The following is a 26511-nucleotide window of genomic DNA, read 5'->3' as shown; positions in this document are numbered from 1 at the left end:
GTCGTGTGAGCATATTCTATTTCTCTTTCTCTCTCTCTCTCCTTTTTTTTTCTTTAAATATACCTTAAATATATTTTGCAGCCCAGCCCAGGAGCATTGGAGTAATAGCTGGAGCCATTGGCACTGGTGCAGTTATTATCATTTTTTGCATTGCACTAATTTTAGGGGCATTCTTTTACTGGAGAAGCAAAAATAAAGAAGAGGAGGAAGAAGAAATTCCTAATGAAATAAGGTTTGTATGCCAGATAATTTATCCTGACATTGGCATAGCCAATGTCTGTATTTCTATTCATTTTGGCAGCTAAGATTTCTTTGCTAATCTTATGACTTTAACCAAGGTAGTTAAAGTGGCCAAATGATAGTTTCTTGTATGTTATATCACTCTTCCTCATGGTACTTACTTCTCAGCTTTATTTACTGGATCATGAAAGGTGGGAGGTGGGTAGGGTAGTCTAGCATGTGCCCAACTAGGAGGACACAAGTGAAGAATTCCCCCGTTTCTTCCCATAGCTTCAGGGTGGGTGGGGTTAGGCGGCTGCCATAGTAGAAAAGTGAGTTTAGGACATGTGTTTAATATTGGCATTTATAAATGATGCGAACATAAAGCAAGAAAGAACAGCACCTGTACAGGTAGACCAAAGCAGTATGGCCTGGTTGAAAATAGTTCAGTCAAGAATATGAACATCTTAAGGAAACAATGTCAAACGATCTTGAAAGAAAGGTGACTCTTGCCGTATTGTGGAGATATGGGGGTTCAGGCTCAGTCTTAGATGGCATCGCATCAATATCCTTATTGAAAATGCTTTAATGACTCCAGTCTACTTAGCATTACGTACACAGCCCTTCAGAATCTGACCCTTCCCTGCTTCCCTGCTTTTATCTCTCACAACTTCCCTGATCACTTTGTGTTCCAGTCTGTTGTCTTCTCTCATGCCTCAGGGCCTTTCCTGTAGCCTCCACCTTGTTCCTGGACCATACTCCTTCCCTTTGCATCCATCACTTCAGTACATTCCTTGATCTGGTTTAAGACTAGTCCAGGCATCACCTCCTCACATAAGTTGACTTAGGCCCTTGTCCAACCTTTAAGACTTGCAGATGTTCTTGCATTGATTGTCACCCTCATTTGACCATAGGCTTCTTGGGTAGAGGAGCTGTCTTTTTCTCACATGAAACATCTAGTAAAATGCCTGGTACTCAAAAAATGGTAAATGAATTAGTTAACATCTTAAATTAACTTAATGACTTCTCTTAGCCTCTTATAATTCTTAAGGGTTTGGACCCTATGCAGGGACAGATTTCATCCCAGTGTAAGATTAATGAGAAAAACCTCTCATCAGCATACCACAGTGATTTCTCAAACCCCAAAAGACAATAACATCAGGCCAATTCTAATAGTTTTTTGAAGTTCCTACACCCGTAGTTTGGTTTCCTAGCCTTACAGCAGCTAGTTCAGTGGATTTCTTCATGGACTATTTTCCTATTTAGAGAAAAAAAAAATATACACACACACACACACACACACACATATACATACACACACACATATATATTTTTCAGTTATATTGGAAGACACAGTTTTTGAGAGATTTGATACTACTTTCTTGGTTACTCTTGGGGACTGAGAAGCTGAGGGAGAATTTTTCCTAAGCATTGTCTTAAAGGGAATGAATGTCAAAGCCGAGGCCACCAGGACTGCCATGTTTGCTTTCATGATAGTGTGGTCTGTCCTGAGGGTTTGAATTTCACAGACATATTCACCTGAACATGAGAAGACAGAGTCCTGGGCAGGTAGGTAGGGTGAACCTCAAGTAAATCCTAACGACAGCTTTATTTTTGTTCATTTTCAGGGAGGATGATCTTCCACCTAAATGTCCTTCTTCTGCCAAAGCATTTCACACCGAGGTGTCCTCCTCAGAGAGCAACACATTTACCTCTTCCAATACCTATAACAGCCGCTGCTGGAGCAACAATCCCAAAATGCACAGAAACACAGAGTCGCTTGACCACTTCAGTGACTTGCGCCAGTCCTTCTCCCTCCACTCGGGCCACGCCAACATACCATCCATCTATGCCAACGGCAGCCATCTGGCCCCAGCCCCACAGAAGACCCTGGTAGTGACAGCCAACAGAGGGTCGTCACCGCAGGCCATGTCCAGGAGCAACGGCTCAGTCAGCAGGAAGCCCCGGGCTCAGTACACACACTCCTACACCATCAGCCAAGCAAGCCTGGAGCGCATTGGTGCTGTCCCTGTCATGGTTCCAGCCCAGAGTCGGGCTGGCTCCCTGGTCTAGGACGCAAGCAGATGGAGTGTGCAGAGAAGAAGCAAAGGGTGCCCCCATTCCAGGGCGGGGCGGGGTGGTGGCGTGTTGGGAAAGACAGTTTCCTGACAATGACCCTAGTAAAAAGCACAAAGAAGGAGGCAGGGCTGTGACCTGGCTTCTAAGATTGGTAAAATGAACTGGGATGCTCCGGCATGAAGACTTATTTCCCCCCCCACCCCAGCTGTCCCAGGATTCTGTTCAAAAAGCTGGATCTCACACATGTGCCAAGCCAAGGAAAAAGGTAGAAGAGCAGAATAGCATTTAAAGCCCAAACTGCAGTCCAGATGGGCTTATTTTTTAATTCATGTCTAACGTAATAATTTTTCAAGAGACTAAAGTGCCAGATGGAGTTTAAATAATGAAATTATTTAAAAAGATAGGTGTCTTTAGAAACATACTGAGCAACCCTGTGGTACATCCTGCCTTTTCCTGTCCCCTCTTGAGGTAGGGGGGAAAATGGCATAAATGGCGAATACTGGTCCTAGCAGGGCTGGCTCTTGTATCGTAGAATCAAAACTTTTTACACCAACAGTATTCAGTAAGGAATGGGTGAAAACTAGAAACTTCTTGGAGAAGCCCCTTCATATTTATTTATTTATCTCTTCCTGGACCATGAATTTCATATTTGGAATATTGCTATATTGACAGATTATTGCCTGTCTATGTTTTTCTAGGGTCTGTTATAGGCCCATGACAGTTACTGTTCATTATTTCCTGGGAAAATATTTTTTAAATGAAAACTGTTGTTTTTAAAAACAAATACGAGAGAGGCATTGGGCTAGGAAGGAAAAGACCTACTACTAACGCCACGTCCAGTGAGCTTGTTCGTTGAGCCCGGCAGGCGGCAAGACCTAGTTCAAGCGGGCAGCACAGGAGCAGGGAGGCGGGTGGAAGGGAATTCCTGTCAGCCTCTCAGAGCAGGGCCGTCCAGGTCTCCCTTGCTGTCACACCAGGTTACTCTTAATGAGGGCAGCACCCCATGCCTTTGTACTGCGGTAGATAACTTTCTCCTTGTTTGACAAGTTGAGGTTACTGGGTTGTTACAGGGAGGGCAGCAGTTGCTTTGTTTTTGTTTTTCTCAAAATGATTATTTTTGCAAAAGAGATAAGACTGAGACAAAAGGGATGTCTTCAGATATGCTCCTGGGAGGCTCTCCCTTGTTCTTGTCACAGCTCAGGGTTGCAACTTTGCCCAGATGCGTTTTACACCACTGTAAAGAGATTCTTTGCGATTAATTACCTGGCCCTGGGAGTTCACCAGGTAATTTGCAGACTCCCCACTCTTATTTGTGCTCTGTAGATCTGGCCGTGCTTGTATCGGTGACTCTCTCGCCTTAATCACACTTTAAGCAACACAAATGATTTCTTCCCAGATTTGTTTCCTAAATTATTTATGAGGCTGACCCCAGGATTGGATAAGAGCATCTTTTCTTTCCCCGATGTAGTCTCTCATTCCCTCTTCCCACTATGCTTTTGCCCTCTTTTCCTGCAAGCACAGTCGTCACAGGAAGTGGCCTTCTGGTTTTCAGGCTTATTTGAATAATGGAAACCAACAGCTGCTGCATACACTATTTTTCCAAGAGGGCTAAGCTCAGAACCTAACCATTGCAATCATTCCAATATTGATGAAGAGCTGAATTTACTTTAGCATTACTTATTTTTTCCGTTTGACGGTTCTTGACTTTGTAAAAATTTAAATAAATGAATGTCTATACTTTTTATAAAGAGGAGTGAAAATGCCATGACAGATAAGATGATACTATCAGATGTTGTTTAGAAAGCATTTATCTTGCATTTCTTTATTCTTTCTAATTATCTAAAATTCAATAAAAGGTTTATTCATATAAAAACAAGTTGTCATTAATTATCATATACTAATGAATATATGATTTTGTACTTAGTGTTCTCTTAATGCTGTAAACATTTTCCATTCTGTAAAATAGTATTTATAATAATTTTAATGAGCATATAGTATTCCAAAAATTACTTAGCTCTACTCTTATCATTAGAAATTGGAGTCCATTTATCACATGTGTGATTGAAGATGTGATGATCCTTTTCATACACTGAGCCACTTTCATATTTCTTTATCTGGAAGTTCATGAAGACAGGATCCATGACTGTCTTTTTCACCCTGTATCTCTGTCACCTAGCACAATGCCTACCTAGTATGGGTATTGAGTAGATAAATGATGATTTCTGAACTAGAGTTGCCAAGTTTCAGTTCAGAAAGTTATGGTCATGATTGTAGCTCTTGATGTATATTGGGTCATTCCTTTAGCTTTTTATTTGAGATAATTATGTATTTACATGCAGTTTATAAGAAATAATAGAGATTCCCATATACCCTTCACCTAATTTTTCCAAAGGGTAATATCTTGCATAACTATTATACAGTATCACATACTGATATGGATACAATCCATCCACCGTATTCAGATTTCAACATTGTACATGCACTGCTGTGTGTGTGTGTGTGTGTGTGCGCGCGCGCATGCGCGCACATGTGCGTTAGTTTTATGGAATTTTATCACGTGTAGATTTGTGTGGCCACCACCACACTCTGGATACAGGATTCCTTGAGCTATTCTTTTATAGTCATAGCCACCTCCTTCCTCCCCAAGTCCATAATCCCTAATCTCTTCTCCATCTCTATAACTTGTCATTTCAAGAATGCTATATGAGTGGAATCATGCAGTATGTAACATTTGAGGATTGACTTTTTCTCACTCAGCATAACTTTCTTGAGATTCATCCAAGCTGTTGCATGTATCAATAGTTCATTCCTTTTTATTGATGAGTAGAATTCATGGTACAGATATACCACAGTTTGTTTAACCATTTACCCACTGAAGGGTATGAAGGATATTTGAGTTGTTTCCAGTTTTTGGCTACTACACATAAAGCTGCTGTGAACATTTTTTGCAGGTTTTTATGTGAACCTAAGTTTTCATTTCTCTGAGATAAATGCCCAAGTGTATAGTGGCTCCAGCACTATTTGTTGAAAAGTCTATTCTTCCTCCAGTGAATTGCTTTCGCACCTTTGGAAAAAATCATTTTAGGCATATTTGTGTGGGTCTCTTTCTGAGTTCTCTAGCTATTCCTCTGATTTTTGTGCCTGTTCCTTCACCAATACTATGCTGACCATTGTAGCTAATTAACAATATTTAACACCTAGTAGAGTGGTTCCTCATACTTTAATCTTCTTTTTCAAAATTATTTTAGCTATTCTAGGTCCTGTACCCTTTCTATATAAATTTTGGAATAAGATGGTCTATGCCAACAAAACACCTTGCTGTTATTTTTTCCCCCCCGGTGTGCGGGCCTCTCACCGCTGTGGCCTCTACCGTTGCGGAGCACAGGCTCCAGACGCGCAGGCCCAGCGGCCACGGCTCATGGGCCCAGCCACTCCGCGGCATGCGGGATCCTCCCAGACCAGGGCACAAACCCGCGTCCTCTGCATTGGCAGGGGGACTCTCAACCACTGCGCCACCAGGGAAGCCCCACCTTGCTGTTTTAATAGGAATTGCATTAAGCCTATAGATCAGTTTGGGAAGAACTGGCATCTTTACTATGTTGTCTTCCAGTCCATGAACATGTTTTGTCTCTATTACTTAGGTCTTCTTTGATTTATTTCATCAGCATTTTGCAGTTTTCAGGATACAGATCCTATACATGTTTTGTTGGATTTATCCCTAAGTATTTAACCATTATGTAATGTCCCTTTTTATTTCTAGTAATTTTTTTTTGCTCTGAAGTCTACTTTCTCTGATATTAATTTACCACTCTTGCATTTAAAAAATTAATGTCTGCATGCTCTTACAACATTACTGTCATTGTATTTGAAGGGAATTTCTTATAGACAGCATTGTTGGATCATATTTTTGTGTCCACTTTGTAAATACCTGTCTTTTAATTGGTATATTTAGACCATTTACATTTAAGGTAATTATTGATATGTTTAGGGCTTAAAGCTGCTATTTTCTTTTTTGTTTTCTGTTTTTTTCCTCCTCTATTTCTTATTATCTATTTCTCTTTTCTTACCTTATTGTGGGTTACTTGAATAATTTTTAGGATCTCTTCTTGATATATTTACAGTGTTTTTGAGTATATCACTTTGTATATTTTTAAAAGTTTATTCTAGGTATTACAATAAGCATATATAACATATCACAGTCTACTTGTATCAAGATTTTACCACTTTGAGTGAAGTGTGAAAACTTCCATATATATTCCTTTTCTTTCCTCACTTTTAAATATCTTTTTCTTGATAAGGTAGTGTATAATTTTTGTTTCAATCATCAAACATAATTTAAAAACTCATGAAAAATTTATTGTATGCACCCATATATGTGCTTTTTTGTTTTTCTTTCTTTTTTCCTGTTGGTCCAAAATTCATTTTTTTTAAATCATTCCCTTTGTGTTTGAAGAACTCCCTTTAGCCAATTTGTAAGGGTAGGTGTGCTAGCAAAAAATTCTGTTAGTTTTCTTTTGTCCAAAAATGTCTTCATTTCCCTTTCATTCCTCACTGGGTATAGTATTCATGGTTGACAGTTCTTTTCTTTCAACCCTTGAAAAATTTGGGAAGTGTTCAGCCATTATTTCTTAAAATACTCTTCCTGTCCCACTCTCTTTCTCAAATCCTTCTGAGACTCTGATGATGAATCTTTTGTTATTGTTCCACTGGCTCCCGAGACTCTCTTCATTTTTTCAGTCTATTTTCTCTCTGTTGTTCAGAGTAAATCCTGTTCATCTGTCCTCAAGTTTACTGATTTCTGTCTTCTGTTGTTTCCTCTCTTCTGTTGAGCCCATCCAGCAAGTTTTTAATTTCAGTCACTGTATTTTTTTAGTTTGATAACTTACATTTGATTCCTTTTTTAAAGAAAATTTAATTAGTAATTTAAATTTCAACCTATATTGAGATATAATTTACATAACAAAGTTCACTTATATAAAGAGTACAATTCAGTAATTTTTAGTGTGTTTACAGAGTTGTACAATCATCATCAAAATCTAATTTTAGGACATTTTTCATCACCCCAAAAAGAACCTGTACCCACTGACAGTCACTCCTTTTTCTATGCCATCTTCAGCCCCAGGTAACCACTGATCTACTTTCTGTTTCAATAGATTTGCCTACTCTGGGAGATTTCATACAAATGGTATCATACAATATGTGTATGCTTTTGTGTGTGTGTGTGACTGACTTAATTTACTTACCATAATATTTTTTAGTTTTGTCCATGTTGTAGCATATGTTATTACTTCATTCCTATTTCTTTACCAGGATTTTTTAGTTTTTCAGTTAGTTTCAAAAGAATTCATAATTGCTTACTGAAGAATTATTGAAACATTTTTATTATAGCTGTGTTAAAAATCTTCTCCGATTCGTCTTGATGTTGGCATTTATTGACGATCTTTTCTCATTCAGGTTGTGATTTCCCTGGTTCTTAGGGTAATGAGTGATTTTTAATTTTCTCTTGGACAATTTGGATATTATATTATGAGATTCCGGAAACTTTTTAATATTTTATTTTATTTTTTAGCAGGCATTCTCTTTGTGGAGGTGTAGCACAAGGACCAGATGGGTGTATATGTTTAGTTGTCTGCTAGGCTCCACCTCAGCAAAACTGGAGTGTTTACATGGTCTCTCTGCAGATGGCGGCGGTAGAAGGATGGCTCCCCCTCAGCTCGCTTTCCCCTTCTTGGTGAAAGTGGAGCACGAACTTTCACCGTGCTGTTGCCTTCAAGTGGAAGTGTAAGCTCAGCTCCTGCTGGGCCTGCTGACACCCAGGAGGGAGGAAGCAGAGTGATGACTTGCACCATTTGCTGCTGCAGGGGGGCAACAGAAACTCAACTCCACCCTGCTCCCACCAACATCAGTGGAGGTGGGGAGGGACCTGGAGTGCACCTCACTGGCTAATGGTAGGTGGGGTGGAGGCTCCCCTCCCCACTGGACCTGCTGAAACAGGGGGGAGGGGGAGGAGGAAGTGGAGTGACAACTACCCTACTTGTACCACCTCTTACCACTTCGTTGGTGCTCGGTGTGAGTGCAGGCTCCGCTCCCCTACTAGGGGTTGCCAAGGTCCCTAGGAAGTGTGTCTTCCTTCCACTGTTTCGAGTCTTCCTGTGCTTGTGTGTTGTGTTATGATGTCCAGGTTTTTTTCATTGTAAGAGGGAAGACTGTCTTACAATAGGACTTATAATGGGGCTATTCCATCTTGGCTGGAACCAGAAATCCTGGAACTTTCCTTTTTAAGCTAATCAGCAGTTAAACACATCTTATAGTACTCTACTATTTGATAGTTTTGAGGATTATCAATTGTGTATTAAATAGAATTCTTATACCTTGGCTTGACTCATTCCATGCCTTCCAGAAATGGTTCACTGTCTTTCCATTCTCAACTCCTGCTAGCCTTCTACATGCAAACTTTACTCCAGGCCCGTTTATCTTTTCTTGAATTAGCTTGTTCTTTTTTCTTTTTTTCCTCTATCTTTTTCCTACTCTCCTTTTTTCTACATCTTCCACCTATCCCCACCCAAATCTTCCTGTACCACAAGTCCAGTTTAAATGCTTTGTCTTCCATAAATGTTCTCTTTTTCAGTCTAGTGAGAAGTCACTGCTTCTTCTCACAAGCCATATAACATTTACTAACTTTGAGGGAATTGTCGTAATCTGTATTATATTCCTGTATTTGTATACATGATTGAACTCCTCTGCTGGACTATAAACTGAGTTATGCCAGAATCATTTTTGATCCCTTACTATGTGCTAAACACTGTTCTACGTATTGGGAATAAAAACAGAAAATAAGCAACAACAGCTGTCCTTGAGGAGCTCATATTACAGGAGGAATCAGCACATAATTACACTTAGTATCAAGTATATGAATGGATATATATACAAGTTCAGGCAGACAGTATGATCTCTTCTAGATCTTGGTAGTCATCACAACACTTAGCACGTTGCTTCACTCAGAGAAAATGCTTGAAGGATATGCTAACTTGATGAAACTGAAAATATAGGGTTGGTCTCTTAATCTCAGGTATTAAAAGTAGTAGTCAGATATCAGTAAATTCCTAAAGTAATGGTGCATCAGAGTCATTCATCCAAGGGGCAAATGATTGAACCAATTTCTTGGGTGGCATTTGCTCTTATACTAGAGATGCAGTATTCTTTGGGAAAGCTGTAGAGATAATATACTAAATGCGGTGATTTGGAAGAAACCCGTGTTTTTCAGTCCTCCTGTCTGAGTGAACCCGTGTCTGGAGGAGAGATATGGGGTCCTGGTTGTTTTGCCTTCTAACAGTCCTCTTTCAGACAGCCCTCTAACTTGTGTTTAGTAAAATAATCTCAGCAGAATATGGAGAAGATGAATGCAATCTAGAGAAAGGGTGCTTGTAAATTCTGTGTGTATATAGTTATAGCTTTTCCTCACAGCTCCCTTGTGAATAAGGTATTTGTCCCTATTTTAGGTAACGGCAGGGTACAAAATTATGACTTAATCATAAGACATTAATGATAGAGACAAAAGTATTAAAGCAATAGGTGTGAGTGCCTGCTGTGTATTTAACACTGTGAGTTCAGTTGATAGTTGACTAATTTTGGCAGGTTGGATAACTAGATAATTTAGACTAAAAAAATTCCATTGAAGCTACATTTCTGTACCATCCATCACTGCTCCCCAAGTTCATGACATTTACAGCAGTTTTGCATTTTGGGCTTGGACAAATTTATACGTCCATGTGTATGTACATGGATGCATTGCAATTGTCCATTTTATAGGACAAGTTACAAAATTCAAGAAGGCTCAACTTCATCTATGAAACAGAGATAACAAGGACTTCCCTGGTGGCACAGTGGTTAAGATTCCGCCTGCCAATGCAGGGGACACGGGTTCCAGCCCTGGTCCGGGAAGATCCCACGTGCCGTGGAGCAACTAAGCCCATGCGCCACAACTACTGAGCCTGCACTCTAGAGCCTGCGTGCCACAGCTACTGAGCCCGTGAGCCACAAGTACTGAAGCCCACGCGCCTAGAGCCCGTGTTCCGCAACAAGAGAAGCCGCCGCTCGGCACAAATAAAGCCCGCGCGCAGCGATGAAGACCCAACGCAGCCAAAAACAAGTAAATAAATAAAAAAAATTAAGAAAAAAAGATTAAAAAAATAGAGATAACAGTAGCTACCTTTGAGGTTGTGAGGATTGGATGAAATAATGGACGTAAAGTGAATAGCATATTGTTTGGCTATAGTAAACACTCAATATTAACCATTAGTAGTAGTAGTTCAGAAGCTTACATTTCCAGGCTATAGTTATTTACACCTACTCAGTATTCCAACTCTTCTTGCCAGAGATGCTATTTGAGTGCTGCTGCATATAAACTAGCCCTTAGGGATTCTTTTTGTTTAAGAGAAAGGAAAAGACTTGGCAATTATTGTCTGTCTGACCAAATAAACCCTTGTTTCCTATTTTCCCACATTTTATCCCCAAATAGCAAATCTATGTTCTGGTTACCATCAATTTTTAAATCAGTGAGGAGAATTAAAAGGGAGGGTGGGAAAACACCAGCATTTATAGAGCACCTGCTGTATGCCAGCATGCTAATCACTTTGCGTGCATCCTATTTAATCCTCAGGACACGCTTCCAAGTTTAGTGTCATGCTAATTATACAGATGAGGAAACCAAGGCTTTGGGTTAAGTAATTTGCTCAAGGTCACAAAACTAGTAAGCTGTAGAGCCAACAGTATTACTCGTGTTGTCATAGACTACTCCTCCGTTAAGACAGCTGATAAATATTAAAAGTCTTGGCATTGCCTCAAATTTGGCGTGGCATACACAGAGCTCTTAATAGCTTTTAGTCATTCTTCACCCAAGTGTTTTTAATGATTGGAGAAGATTTCCATCTCTGACCTTCTAGACAATTAGATTAATTTTCTCTACACAGTCAAGGTTTTTGAGTCTTCCTTTTTAACTCCTATACATTAGGGAGCCCCACAGCCTTTTACTTTTTTATTGGTTTCCTAGGGCATTCACAGTTTACATAAAATACTGATCCCCTCACCACCTTTAGCTCTCCATAGAGCTATTGTGAGAGGAAGGTGGATTTGAGGAAATTCTGTTAGAGGAGAAGTCCCTTCTCCTTTAGGGACAAAAAAGTCCCTAAAGGCACTGCGCAAATTTGGAAGAAACGGCTAACCAGACGGATGCACTGATTACCCTGGAACCTGAGCCTCAGTCCCTGCTCCATCACTTCCTAACTGACTTTTTAGGCAAGTTGTTTAGCCTCTCTGAGCCTTGTTTCCTTCATCTATAAGATGAAGATCATCATTTCTGCATCACAGTTCTGAGGATTCAATTAGATAATGCATGTAAAATGGCATAGTCAATAAATTGGAGCTGTTACTGTTTTTACTTTATAAGTAATTTATTTGAATTTTATAAGGAGGGGGAAAAAGTTCCAGTGGAGAGACTACAGAAGATCTGGGTCTCAGATAACAACCAGTTCATCATGCTCCCTCTTCTTTACTTCCTCTTCCCCAGTCATCAAGAAAGCAAGGCTGTGTCCACCCCTCCAACTTCACAGAGGTACTCCTTTATTATGATGTAGGTAGAGGCTGTGATTTTCCAAGCCCCAATCCCTTTTGTGTAGACATCACAACTTCAAATGCCAGGAGATGTTAAGGAAATGAGAGGATTAGGCCAGGTGGGTGGTAGTGACCTGGAGACTGGCTCCATGCCCACAATTTAGCAGCTACTCAGCACCCACCTAGACTTGCCAGGAAGACTCCAAGCCTGCCCGGGATGGCCAGATCTCTCGAATCTTCAAGAGAAGCCGGAAATGCTGATTTGTTTATCTCCTAAATCATGTATGTTGGTAATAACGTGTTTAGAAAGTTAAACCCTGTTCAAGTTAACTATGCATGTCTGTGGGCCTTAGTTGGCCTGTGGTCCGTACTTAGAATCTCTCTTACAGAGCAGACCCAGTTCTAGCAGTGCCATGGGTTGATCCAGCCTGAGCTCTCCTCTGCTGTGTAGTGTGTGGTGACCAGAAACCACGTGCCAGGCACTCTTCTAAGCACTTCACATCTATTAACTCATTTTAATCCTCACAACACCGCTATGAGGTAGGTACTATAATGACCCATTTTACAGATGAGGAGAAGAGGCACCAGCAAGTAAGTAGCCCCAGGCTACTTAACAGCAGTAGAGCTGGGACTAAGATTCAAATGAAGACAACCAGGCTCTTAATTGCCAGGTTTTCTTATTTATAGTGGTTTGTGATATTTATGCTTCCAGAAGAAGGAGAAAAGGTGCCTTTCTGATCATTTTTAAATGAAGAGGAAGATTTGAATGATTTAGATCAGTACACCCCTCTCCACAGTTCTCCTCAAAACAATCTGGGCTTCACACTTGGAAAGGAGGGGACAGGGCTGGTCCAGGAGCCTGACTTCTTGGACTAGATTCTTCTGAAGTACATGGAACTGAAAGCCCCCATTGTGTAAACTCCCAGTCCCCCTCCCCCCAGTGAGAAATCATGAGCAAATCTTGAGTCTCTACATCTCTAGAGGCCTATGGAGGGAAACTCTTCATTAACAATGCATTGATTTGTGACTGTACTTTTATAAAAAGAACAGCTTTAATAGAGGCCTCTGCAGCCTTTTTTTTTTTTTTTTTTAAGGTGCAGTGTTTTTGGTTAATTGCAAAGCACTGAAGAGGAATTAACTTTCAGATGGGTACAAGGACTCTTCAGATGTGTTGCTGCTAACACTTTTTTTTTCATTGAGTATATGGGTGAAAAGAATGTTACCTTTTGGGGAGGATTCTCAGGAAAGAGAATTTCTTCTCATTGATGAAACGCAGCCAAAAGGGGGAGAAACCTTTCACCTAGCTTTGACTTTAATTATTCCATATGATGAAAAAATTTCCTCTGTCTTGTCTGAAAAAGAAAGTAAAAACTTGTCATTTTAGTCTTGAGCTAGCAAACTTATAAATATGTTTAAGAAGGGAAAACAGAGCTGGGTAGAAATTTTGGGCAGACAAGAGGAGGGCTGGGGCCTTAGTCACTGCTGTCCAGGAAAAGGAAGTGATTTATCGAGAGCTTACCATGTGCCAGACACAGTCCATACATTATCTTATTTATTCTCACTTCAAATCCATGAGGTAAGTATTATTTTCTCCAAGGTGTTCTAAAAGGCAGTCATGTCTCCCTCCTCCACCCTCAGACTCTAGTGGCTCCAGGAAGAGGAGCTGCTTGGAGGTGGCAATCTACTGGAAAGTGGGCAAGGGGGAGGAAGGGAAAGTGGAGGATTTTTCCTATCATCCTGTTAGCATAGCAAATACCTGCTTTCATTTTACCTGTTTGTTTAGGAGGCCTGCAGGAGATTATGGGGGAGCTAAACCTCCCAGCACCAAACCCACCCTTTGCCACCACTGACTCCATATAATCCAGGCTGTGGACTTGACATTTCAATATCCTTCCCCTCCTCTCCTTCCCAACTGCCTTTCCTTTAGCCTGTGTTTTTTTCCCCTTATTCACTTGGACTATCATGATGGTCTCTTTAGCTGGGCTTCCCGCCTTCAGTCTGTCCACTTCCAGTCCACTCTCCACACTGTTGCTGGTTGGAAATGTGATATTACACCTCTGCTTATTGCACTCCTTAGATAGCCTCTCCTTGCCTACAGAAAGAGGTTGAGCAAACAGTAAAAAATGGTAAATCTCACAAAGGACCGACTAATCAGTATTATTGGGGGTGAGCCAGGCATCTGTGGTTTTTAAAGCTGTGCAGGTGATGATGATGTGCCTCCTCGTTAAGATCCAGGGGCCCAGAGTGTCCAGGCTCCTTGGCATGGCACACAGGCCCTCTGTGACCCTGCCCTTGCTCAACTCTCCAGCCTCACTTCTCACTGCAGTCCCTACCTTACCTTATGCTCCTGTCATACCAAGATGCCTCACACACCCCCAATTCACCCTGCACGGTCGCCATTCCCTGTTCTGCACCCCACTGCTCCATCCTTCTATCTGGAATGCTCTTCTTTTCTTCCTTGCTCCTTGGGGGCAAACTCATCTTTAATCTCAGCTCAGGAATCACCTCTCAGCAGAAATGAGGACTCTCTCTCCTTGGGGTCCCCATTGGACATCTTATGTCCATCTGCAAAACCAGCGCATTAATTTGTTTCAATGTCTGCCTTCCCATGGTAGATTTGGAGCACCTTTGCATTTTGAGTACTCAGTGCATAATGTTTATGGCTAATAAAGGTTTATTGAAAAAAATGAATCACTTTACAGTTAATTCAAGGTCACGTAGGACTCTAGGACTGCCTAAATCACCTGCTCTTCTGTTCTGCTCCCTGCAAGAAACTATGACAAAGAAATATTAGGCAAATTGTGGATACAATAAAGTACCCTATCTCTTACCTATAGCCCCAGAGAAACATCCCAATGCACGCATGCTTAAAAAACATTAAAATCAGGCTGTATGGATAATTGGTAACTTGATTTTTAAATCACTTAATATTATATTAACATATTCTTACTGATTAAGTGGTTTTTAAGAAATATTTATGTAGCTAAATAATATTCCATTATAGTGTTATCGTATTTTTAATCTAGTGTTTCTCAGACTGTAGCTCACAACTCACTAACAGGTTTAGTGAGTTGCAATCAACACTTTAAAAAATGAAATTGAATGCATTGTATGTAGTAAAAACATGTATTGTCTCATGAAGCTTTTGTTTCAGATTATATATATATATATACATATATATATATATATATATAAACATGCAAATGTGTTTGGTGTGTGAATATATATACAGTAGTCAAGAAAGTTCAAAAGCTACTGCCTTAAGCATTCTCCAATAGCAGGACATTTAGGTTACTTACATTTCTTACTATTGTAAGTAACACTGTAATGGATTTTTCTGTGGATAATTTTTTTTTTTGGGCACACCACGCGGCTTCTGGGATTTTAGTTCCCCGACCAGGGATAGAACCGGGGCCCTCAGCAATGAGAATGCGAAGTCCTAACCACTGGACCGCCAGGTAATCCCTTGTGGATAATTTTTTTGAGTTTGTTTCCCTAGAACATACAGATATGGCAAGTAATTGGGTCAAAGATATTAATTTTTAACCTTTTGATTTTTTTGCCAAGTTATTATCTAGAAATATTATATAGCAGGTTACCCTACCAGCAATAACATAAGGTACATTAAGGTGATTTTTTAGAACTGGGCCCTGAGTAATGAGCATTTCCAGGCATTCAATGAGGGAGGAAAGCACATTCCAGGCACAGAAAGCAGAATAATCAAAGGAATTTGGCCAGAGGTGCTAGAAGTACCTATTAATTTTGAGGAATAGCAGGTAGTGTTGTGTATGGGTGGTTATTGAAAAAGAGCAGGAACTTAGTCGGATAGCTTAGGGCTGGGATTCAGGGGCTTTATATGCCTTGCTAAATTTTGGGTCTTTATTCTTTAAGAACTGGAGCACCATAAGGTTTGAAAGCAGAAAGTGAAGTGATAAGACCCATATTATAGAAAGACAAAACGGTGGAGAAACTAACCTTTAGAAATGAGTTAGGGGTTATTTCAATAATTCAGGTAAGGAATGCTGAGAAACGGAACTAGAGTCAGAAAGTGGGGATAGAAAAGAGGGTCCCACTTTGAGAGATAGTTCTGACATAGAATAAGATGACTTGAGAGTATATAGTTAGATGACTCCCATGTAGTAACAGAAATGGGGACCCAGTTTGTTTGAAGAGAGTGGATGGTAATAGTAACACCCTAGCCCACCAGGCAAGTGCCATGGAGTGCTGTCTTGCCTCCCAATGTAGAAATCATTGAATGACCTACCTGAGATGTTCCATGGGACGCTAGAGTGCTCTTCAGCCTCTGGTCCTGATGCACTGGTTCCAACCTCCTTATGGCGTAGGTTTGGCTGTGTTTCTGGAACAGTTTGATAGTGGGAAGAGATGGGACACAATTCAAGTATGCGACCACTGGGAAGCATACTTGTTTTTTTCACGGGACTATGTCCTTCTCAAAAACTCAGGAAGACATTTGATGGACAAAACTTGGAAAACAATACCTTTGGGGGGTGGGATCTTTGACTTTGGATACAAGATTCTGATCTGGAGAATGATCATGAAGAACTTTAATATTTGAGAACGGCATTTATGAATGCTGGGGAGATGAAAAGGGCTCAGGGAAAAGGCAGGATTTCCTACTGCCAAAAGTCTCATTTTCTCATTCTGTAGTTCTGTTTATTGAATAGATTAAGATGTAAAATGGAAGATATTTACCTGCATACCAGAAGTGACTGAGGAAAACATAGAAAGCTGAATTATGTAATGGCACAGTGTACCCATTTTCACTTGTGTTCCTTTCCCCTTTGCTTTTTTCAGGATTTCATTCATCATCTTTTTCAACAAATATTTATTAAGCATTTACTATGTGCCAGGGATTCTTGTAGGTGCTGGAGATGCAACAATAAACAAAACAAAGTTTCTTTCCTCAAAGAAACTTACGTTCTAGAAATTAGCATAAATCAGTATTAGGAAAGTCACCCCAGCCGTATCAAATCATAGATATGCGTGGCACTTTGAATTAACCAGAAAGTTCCATTTTTTAAAAATTATTTTAGATTCTAGATAAACTGGAGATTATGGTTTCATGGCTATTGAGACCTTTGAAACTATCCTTTTTCAGTCAACATTTACCTAGGATGGAACATTGATAAGTTATACTAATATGTACATAAGACTCTAGTTCCTCTTCCACAACAGCAGAGTGTGTTCTGGACTTGGATTCAGAAGAAACAGTACTTGGCTGCCGACCTGTGTAACCTGGTCAATTGACTTAACCTCTCCAGCCTAGTTCCACTTTTCTGAGACAAGTACAATAATATCTGCCCTACTCATTGTACAATGTAGTTATAAATTTCAAATGAGATCACACAAACGAAAAATATTTTGAAAAGTACAAAAGGTAAAACAAACATAAGTTTATTATCTCCCATGATCTTATATAGGCCTGAAAGGGCTTGTTCAGACCTAGGGACAGTCAAGTTCATTATGACTGTTGATTCTGGAAAAGAGCAAAGGAGGCAGGGAGAGGACAGTGTGCTATTAGGGGTAGCGTTGCATAGAGAAAGAAGATTCCAAATGTGAGTGAAAATCATAAGGACTTGGGGAATATCAAAACAACAGAACAAGGACTACCTTTGAATAATCTACTTTAACATTCTGTCATTCCCCAGCACTTAGCACACAGCTGTTGTCCTAGAGACACTTGCTGATTGATAGTCAAAGGGAGGAGGGTAGAGCGAGGAGAAATAATCTACTAAACAGCTGTTATCTTCAGTGTAATGTGAAACGGTGCTAATGGTTTTGCTTTTTTGTTTTTATTTTGTATTGTTCAGTCCAGGTCGAAATGTAGGCGGTGTCCTGCATTACGTGATGTGCATTACACTGGTTCTCTTGATACTGTCAGGTCCAGGCATTGATTGTTCAGTAGCTCTCGGGTGACACTTGCTGCAAATTGTAGGAACTGCACCGCTTAAAAATTCCACATTTGGGTTTCCGCAGGTGTCTGAGGTGTGACGGGTTAGTAATAACACTGATTCCATAAACCTCCCATGAAAGCCAGTTTCACTGTTCCACGGCATACCACATTCCCGTTTAATTGATGTTCACCTAGGAATTAAAAGCGAGTCGATATACATCACCGAGCGCCCACACTGTGCACTGTGCTGCCACCGTGTGGCGGGAGAGGAGTGGGGCGTAGTGGGGTGCCCTGGCCTTGGAATCAGGCGACCTGCAGCTCTGCAACATTTCTGTGGGTCATAAACCTCCCTTGCCTACGCAACTGGGTTGTTATGTGGTTTAAATAACGTGTATGTGACAACTTTTGTAAATTATGTATAATGTGGTTGTCCTAAGACGACCTCAGGGACTTACATGCTCGTGGAGTGTAACATAAGCAGTAAATGATAACGACACAAGACCCATACGCAATACGGCAGCAGGAATAACAACACTAGTTAACACTCTGTGGTGGTTTCACACTGGGTCAATTGTGCTCAGCTGGGATCACCGCCCCAGGTTTCCTTCCTTGCCTGGTTCTAGGTTAGGGCTGCCTGAGGAGAAACCTCGCGAGATTTGGAAGGCGGAAGTGACGCGGCAGTTTGCGTGCTGGGCAGGTTGGTGCAGGGCGTAGAAGAAGGTTGGTTCACGCTGTTTTGACTTCACTGGAATCAAGCCTCAGCTGTGACTGTGGCGGCTCCTGCTCCCACCAGCTCTCCTTCAGCTTCTTCCGGTTCAGGTAGGTATGTGCTGCTCGGTGAAGGCACCCGCTTCTTTTTCTGGTCACCAGCGCTGTGTGGTTAAACGCTGTGAGAGGCAGTCGTGGGTTCCAGTTTTCTTTGCTTTCCTCAGCTTTGGTCTCGAGTTTCTTCCCCATCGGCCTACTCTTCTGGCCTAACTCCTCCAGCAGATTCAGAGGCAGCCTTCTCAGCACTGGTGTTCTTCATCAGCTTTCCTTTGTAGTTCCTAATAAGTGATTTTTCTCTCGTCCTCCAGCTTTCCCCTTGCAGACCTTTACTTATCCAGATTTCCCCACAGTTGTGTAAGGGAATCCCTGTAATAAAACCCTTATTCCATTATTAGTCATATGGCTCTGCTTCCCTGATCGAACCCTCCATGATACTCGCATATGGACTCTTCTGAGCATTTCACTTATGATTACATATCTGATTTCCAACACAAGCCTGGTGAACGGGTCCGTTTTATCCGCATTTTGAAGATGAGAACATTGAGGCACAGAAAGGCTAAATAACTTATTCAACATCATAGAGTCACTAAGGGGCAGAGCTGGGATTTGAGTCCCAGCTTCAGTTTTTCCAGAGTCTAGGGTCTTATTCTGTCTACTATATACAGTCTGTCCTGGCAGTATTTTCATTGCTGCTGCTGTCGTTCAGTGTCAGGAGAGAACCATGAGAACTGAAGTTGTCTCTCAAGGGCAAGGAGAGTTGTGTGAAAAAGCTGAGCCTAAAAGTGCTGGTCCTGAGAACCAGAGCAAAGGTGAGCTCCAGACTGCAGCACCAATCCACCAGGGAGAAAGGATGGGCAAACGGTCAGAATTAAATCTAAGGCCCAAGGGCTGAATGGAGGAGTGGGGTTGATTAGGTTCTCTGAGGAATCCCATGCAGGTTGGCATGAGAGAGATCCAGCCACAGGTGTTGAGAAGCTGCTTAAAAGGACCTGCAGGTCAGGAATGGGAATCCGGTGGGAATTCATCTTCCGGACATGATTATGGTGTAAGTAGAAGAAGAGGAACTGGTAGTCAAGTCAGCTTTTAATAGCGACCTTCGTAATTCCCCTTGCCTTGTCACTGAGTCCAAGGTCTTGGGCAGTTTAAGCCCACGGTGGTAGTTAAATGGATATATGTGATTTGTGCCGCATCTCTTCCTTTGGGGACCTATCTTCTGTGATTCTTTGTGATTCATGTGGGTCTGATCGGTCCCCTCATTCCACCCCCGGCTCCAGAGAGGAGCATGTGACCAGGCTTGTGCAGTCAGAGCCTTGTTTGCCAGAACTATTGTAGACAATGTAGGTAGGTTGGAGTTGGCCCTATTGCCCTGGCCTCAGTGATTGGTTATGGATTATCAGCAGAACCAAACAATGCTATCAGAACAGTGTTGTCTTTTCCTCTGATACCATGAGCTACAAACACAATATAAGTTAGAATTACTTGTGGGTCATCTTGCCTGGCCAAATGAAGGTGTCTCTCTTTTTGGAGAGGATGAGCCCAATATGCCAAGAAAAGCAAAGCTGAGAGAGAGCCCAAACCACACTGTTGAATGCCTGGATCCAGCTATACCTGAAGGTCTAGCTCTAGGCCTGTGCTGTCTAACATGGTAACCACTAGCACATGTGAGCACTTGAAATATAGCTAGTCCAGTTTGATACGTCTTGGAGATGTAAGATAGACACCAGATTTTGAAGACTTTGTGTGTTAAAGAAAAAGAGTAAAATGTCTCAAGTATTTTTAACTTTCTGATTAAATGTTGAAAGTAGGATAAGTATAGATATATTGGATTCATAAAGTATACTATTAAAGTGAATTTCACCTGGATCTTTTAACTTTAAAATGTGCCTATTAACAATTTTAAAATTATATATGTGTCTCACATTATATTTCTATTGCTTAGCACTTCTCTACACTCTTTACTTACAGTAGCCAATAAATTCCCTTTTTACTGATTCTGATTTGGACTGAGTTTTTGTCACTCACAGAAGAGAGTTAGGACAGGCACATATTGGATCTCAGCTCAGGCAGATAGGAAGACAGGAGTGCTGCCACGCAGAGCCCTGCATACATCATCAGGATGGAGACTGCAGAACATTACGCTCTCCATGTATGTGGCTTCTGTGACCTCCTAAATTGCATCTCTTTTCCTCATTTGTTTTCTGAGCACTAGGCACAGATTAATAGATGTTAGGTAGATATTTCCCTTTGGCCATTCCCTACCGCAAAGTCAGCATGTTTATAACCAAATTGTCAGGTCTTTCTTGTCAACCATATTCAAAGAGTTGAAGTCATTCTTGATCACACCACCTTTCCCTACTTCTTGATTTTCAACGAAACAGACTTTTGAGCCAGAATGAACTTTTTAAGTTCCTGTAGTGGGGTATAAACTCAATTCATAGGTATGCAAACTGATTAGTCAGGAAGTTTGTTAAATCTTCCTCCATGCTCTTTGCCTGTCATAACTCTTCCCAAGTGACGAGAGTTGCTGCATTCTGGCTGTCCTTTTCTCCAGGAGGAAGCCCCTGGCCACCTCCTCTGACTCCTGGTATTGTAACTGCTTGGGTTAAATGATCTGCTTGATTGCACTGCCCCCTTGTGGTACCAACAAACGTTAGTCAGTGGTGCACCCTATAAAAAAGAATAGTCAAGGATTAGAAAAGTTATATTAATTTGGTTTTCATTTACTTATTTGTTTTCATACAAGAAGAGGCATATAACATTTGACTAATTTACTTATCAAATTAATCCTTGAGAAGAAATCTTATTCATTAAGTTAAAAATAATTAAAAAGCATACTTCAATATTAAGGGTGAAAGAAAGGAAAAGAGCAGAAAAGGGAATGATAAAGAGTAAGAGACAGGGCTTCCCTAGTGGCGCAGTGGTTGAGAGTCCGCCTGCTGATGCAGGGAACGCGGGTTCGTGCCCCGATCCGGGAGGATCCCACATGCCGCGGAGCGGCTGGGCCCGTGAGCCATGGCCGCTGAGCCTGCGCGTCCGGAGCCTGTGCTCCGCAATGGGAGAGGCCACAGCGGGAGAGGCCGCAGCGGTGAGAGGCCCGTGTACTGCAAAAAAAAAAAAAAAAAAAAAAAGAGTAAGAGACAAAGGCAAACCTTAAGAATGGGGCAGAGAGAGAATAAAGAAAATACATTTAAAAAATAAAGAGACAGGAAAGTTAGAGTGAGAAACACGGAGACACACAAGGGAAGAGACCTTTAAATGAGAAGAGCCATCCCTATGGAATGGCTTCTGCAGAGTCCAGCAGTGTCTTCCCAAGAAGGATTGTTAGCAGTTCAAGACCAGGACTGGACCCTTTCTGGGTGGTGACTAAATGGGCCTTCTGAGGAAAATAGTCAAGAGGCATCAGGGAACTGCCAGCTGAGACTGTTCAGGGCCTGGTGGGCAGGGTGTGGTGGGCAGTGAAGTTACAACACTTGCTCCCCTAGTGCCTCAGACTTTGCTTCCAGTGGGGCATCTCTGAACATCTTGTAGGAAGGACTGTAAGGAACTGAGGAAAGAGGGCCACAAACTTAACACGTGACAAGGCAGGTCCATCCTGTTTGGGACTATATTAGTCACCTCAGGCTTCTGTAAAAAAATACCACAGACTGGGTGGCTTCAACAACAGAAATTTATTTTCTCACAATTCTTGAGGCTAGAAGTCCAAGATCAAGGTGCCAGCAGGGTTGGTTTCTGATGAGACCTCGCTTTGTGGATTGCAAACAGCTGCCTTCTCACTGTGTCCTCACACAGCAGAGGAAGAGAGAGAGTTTTGGTGTCTCTTCCTCTTATAAGGACACCAGGCTTATCAAATTAGGAGCTCACTCTTACGGTCCTTATGACCTCATTTAACCTTAATTACCTCCTAAAAGCCGTGTCTTTAAGTATAGACATATTGGGGGTAAGGGCTTCAGCACATGGATTTTGGAGGGACCAGTTTAGAATGTTGGAACGTTAGTGACGAGACAGTCCTCTCCCACCTCAGCAGTGTGGTCAGCATGGGAGAGGTCAGTGAGGCACCAGGGAGCGGAGGGGTGGCGGCAGTGTGGCGAGCATGAGGTGGGAATGGCTGGCCCAGGGGGATGAGGCCTGCCTGCATCAGCGATGGGTCAGGTCCTCACATCACCTGCCATGTAACAGAGACAAGAAGAAAATAGTAACTTTAAAACTAACGCAACATTGTAAAGCAACTATATTCCAATAAAAATTATTAAAAAAAGAGAAAATAATAATTTCAGCTCCAAGAGGACCAGAGGAGACGTTTGCTCTATGACCATAAAGGTGAACTTGTACAGTAATTACTCTCAGGCATAATGACCCACTCAAGAAGCCTGTCAGGAAAAGGGAGGAGCTCCGGCAGGACTGGATTCTAGTGTTTTCACTGGCAAGGACTTAGTTTCATTTTGTAAAGCTGCCCACACCTTTCTCAGTCTTGTGATGGCTAGGAGACATAAAGATGGCGGTGCTGAGGGAGATAGCAGGGGTGTGGGCTGATGGATGTCTGAGGATTGACTGAGGGAAGTAGGAGAGAGACTGAGCCACACACACACACACACACACACACACACACACACACACACACACACACACACACACACACACACACACACACACACACACACACACACACACACACACACACACACACACACACACACACACACACACACACACACACACACACACACACACACACACACACACACACACACACACACACACACACAGCTGAGCTCCAGATGTACTGATAAATCCAGAGGTATCTTCTGTAAGAGACAACCTTTATTATCTGGCCTTCTGGTTTACCACGGTCAAAGACCTAAATTCAAGGTCATGTTTTCCCAGTCACAGGTGTGGGGGAAATGGGACTCTTGGTCCTTGCTGCTGAGATGGACGGCATTGAACCGAAGGCTGGGATCTGGTTTGCGAACCAGGGGTCCCTTTGTATTCACTCCCTGCCGAGTGGAGCTGGTAGAAAGCCCACTGGAAGACTCCTCCCACCATTTCCTCATAAGCAGCTGCTCTTTGAGACGTGGTTAGGCCCCAGTGCATCCTGCAGCCAGCCTCTCCGAACACCAGTGAAGAGTGTAGCTGAGCAGAGTCACAAGCAGCACGTTCGCACGTCAGTTAGGGATGTTACAAGAGGAGGAGCTGGAGGTGACTAGGAGCTCACACTCAGAAGACCCGGGCCTTTGTGCCATTGCTGGAGGAAAGGCAGCCAAAGGGACTGGGAACTAATGAAAATCAACTTGCCTTGTTAAGTTCAGATACCTCGAAGATCTTGCCTAAGCCCTTTAGAAAGCAGGGCACACCCGGGCCAGTATCACAGAGCTCAGTATCCCCGGACCAGTGACCGCCTGTGGTGGGTGGACACAGCCACCTTCTCAGAGGCCAGGGTAGAGGAGGCATCGGGCAGTCAGCAGGGGAGCAGCACGGCCGGGGCCGCGAGCCCCCAGAGCTCCCATGCAGCAGCTGGTGCAGCGAACCTCAGCCCCGAAGCCTGCCGTCTTCCCTCCCTCGTGTGCAGATCCTCGATCTAGAATGCAAGGGGAGCGTGTTTAGCAGCAGAATGACCAAGGCGGGAGGTATCCTCTGTGGGGGGCTTTGTGTGCAGGAGACTGAATGCCACCGGCGAGCTAGGGCAGCAGGTGAAAGAGGCAGGAGTTTAGAGATGGGAGTGAGAGCAAGTTGAGGTGCCTGGGGGGGGGGGGAGAGAGAGAGAGAGAGAGAGAGACAGGCTGCGAGCACGTTCCCGGGGTAGAGCGTGTGTGTGTGTGTGTGTGTGTGTGTGTGTAGCTGTCGGCGGATGTGACATGGAGAAAATAAGTAAATAAGACCTTTCTGCTTCAATCAGCAAGCTCAGAGGAAAAGCTGCAGCTCTTCTGTGTCAGGTCACTTGCCTCTCAGTTCTCACATTCCCAAAGGCCTGTGTCTGTATTTGCTGTTGGTATTTACTCCTTCTGGGGTAGAGTTGAAAACCCAGTCCCTGGGAGAGGAGGGTATTTCTTTGCAAGGTTTATTTCAATTAGTTATATGGTTGGTAACATAACTGTCCCTGTGTTCAGAGGTCCGAGGTTGAAAGTCCCCAGGATCACACTCCAAGTGCCACATCTTGTTAGGAGGGCGGGAGCCAGTGTTGGGTGTCTGTACTGTGGCTTGGTGCCTCTGAAGACACTTGTCTCCTGAGATTCTGCTGGCTGGGTGGCTCTGCTTTGACTGTTCGGCCATATAAATGCTAGAGACCCGCCTGACCTTTGGTTGCTTGCTGATATCAGGATAGTAGGAGAAGCAATGCAAAAGGACCTGCTTGCATAACGAAACTGTCCCAGGATTTTACAAGGTTCAAATCCCTCCTTTAGAGGAGGGGTTGGCCTACTTTTTCTGTAAAGGGCCAGGTAGTAAACATTTTAGGCTTTGTGGGCCAGTTTCTGTTACAACCAGTCAACTCTGCCATTTGTAGCTTAAAAGCAGCCATAAACTATATGTAAACAAATGAGCATGGCTATGTTCCAGTAAAACTCTCTTTCCAAAAATGGGGGGCAGGCTGCTGCCTGGATTTGGCCTACAGGCCATAGTTCGCTGATCCCTGCTATAAAATATCTTGTATATAATCCTCTCCCTTCTTAAACTCCTGCCGTCACCAGAACAACCTATATTCCATAGTTATCAGGAGAGGTGGGAGAGGCTGGAAAATCCAGGGTATTTGTTTTGGCATCTCTCACTGGGGTCTTGGCCTTGATAAGCTCACATTATGTACCCCTGATCAATCAGCATTTGAAAACCCTCTGGGCATGAGTTACGGAACAGAGTTCTAAGTGTCCTCCCCACTGTCCTGTCTGTAGCAATAGACAAGTCAAACATGGGATTATATTGCTTCTACCTAGAAGTGTGGGGATGATGATGAAAGGAGTATTTAAAGTGTTTCCACTTAAAAGTAGAACTCAGGATGAAGATAAGGAAATGTGGGTGGTATAAACGCAAACGTGGTTTTACTAGAGGTTGCCATTTTGCGTATCTGCCAGCTAAGAATCAGAACAAATGTTTTCCTGTAGCCTCACCCAAAGGGTTTATGATTAGACTCATGGGCTTTGCTGGGAAATAAGTATATCAGTGTTGTTTTAATTTGTGTTTCTCCCGTTAGGAGTGAGGTAAAGGTCATTTCATATGTTTATGAAATGTTTCTTTATCTGTGAATTTATTTGTTCGCATCTGCTGCCCTGTATTTTTATTGGGTTATTTGTCTTTTGTGCTACAATTTTTTTTTAAAGAGCCCTTTTATACTTATGGAGACTAGTGGGGTTTTTTTTTTTTTTTTTTGATATAAGTTGCATTTGCCCCAGTGGGGTCACTTTTGTTTTTTTTTAATGTTTTAAAATTTTATAACAGCTTTATTAAGGCATAATTTGCATACAGTAAAATTCACCCATCTTAACTGAACATTTTGATGAGTTTTAGCTATTGGACACAGTTGTGTAACCACCACTACACCCAAGATACTTCCAGCATCCCCCCAAATACCCTTGTGCCAATTTGTAGACAACCCTCTTCCCTCCTCCCTGCTGCAGATAACCACCCATCTGATTCTGGAAGGTCATATACTTGGAACCATACAGTGTGTAGCTTTTTGAGTCTGGCTTCTTTCACTCAGAATAATATTTTTGAGATTCATCCATGTTGTAGCATGAATCAGTTGTTTGTTCCTTTTTATTGCTGAGGAGTATTCCATTGTTTGGCTATATGGTATTTATTTGTCCATTCATCAGTTGATAGACATTTAGGTTGTTACCGGTTTTTATGAATTTATGAATTATGAATAATGCTGCTATGAACATTCATATATAAACCTTTATATGTATATATGTTTTCAGTTCTCTTGGGTAAATACC

General features: G+C 42.1%; 1 protein-coding gene across 1 annotated transcript in view; it reads left to right on the top strand.

Annotated features, from left to right (window-relative positions):
- IGSF11 (immunoglobulin superfamily member 11) overlaps positions 1 to 4096 on the top strand; it is a 151641-nt gene extending 147545 nt beyond the window's left edge. The window contains exons 6-7 of the mRNA XM_081235539.1: positions 82 to 232; positions 1848 to 4096. Coding sequence (XP_081091665.1) covers positions 82 to 232; positions 1848 to 2292 — 596 coding nt within the window. The 3' untranslated portion in view covers positions 2293 to 4096. The remainder of the gene's footprint in view (positions 1 to 81; positions 233 to 1847) is intronic.
- Positions 4097 to 26511: the final 22415 nt, after the last annotated feature.

This window comes from Mesoplodon bidens (assembly GCF_964165515.1).
Source record: "Mesoplodon bidens genome assembly, chromosome: 5".
NCBI classification, from domain to species: Eukaryota; Metazoa; Chordata; class Mammalia; order Artiodactyla; family Ziphiidae; genus Mesoplodon; species Mesoplodon bidens.
The sequence above is the reverse complement of the archived record's forward strand: the minus strand, read 5'-3'. Positions and strand labels throughout refer to the sequence as shown.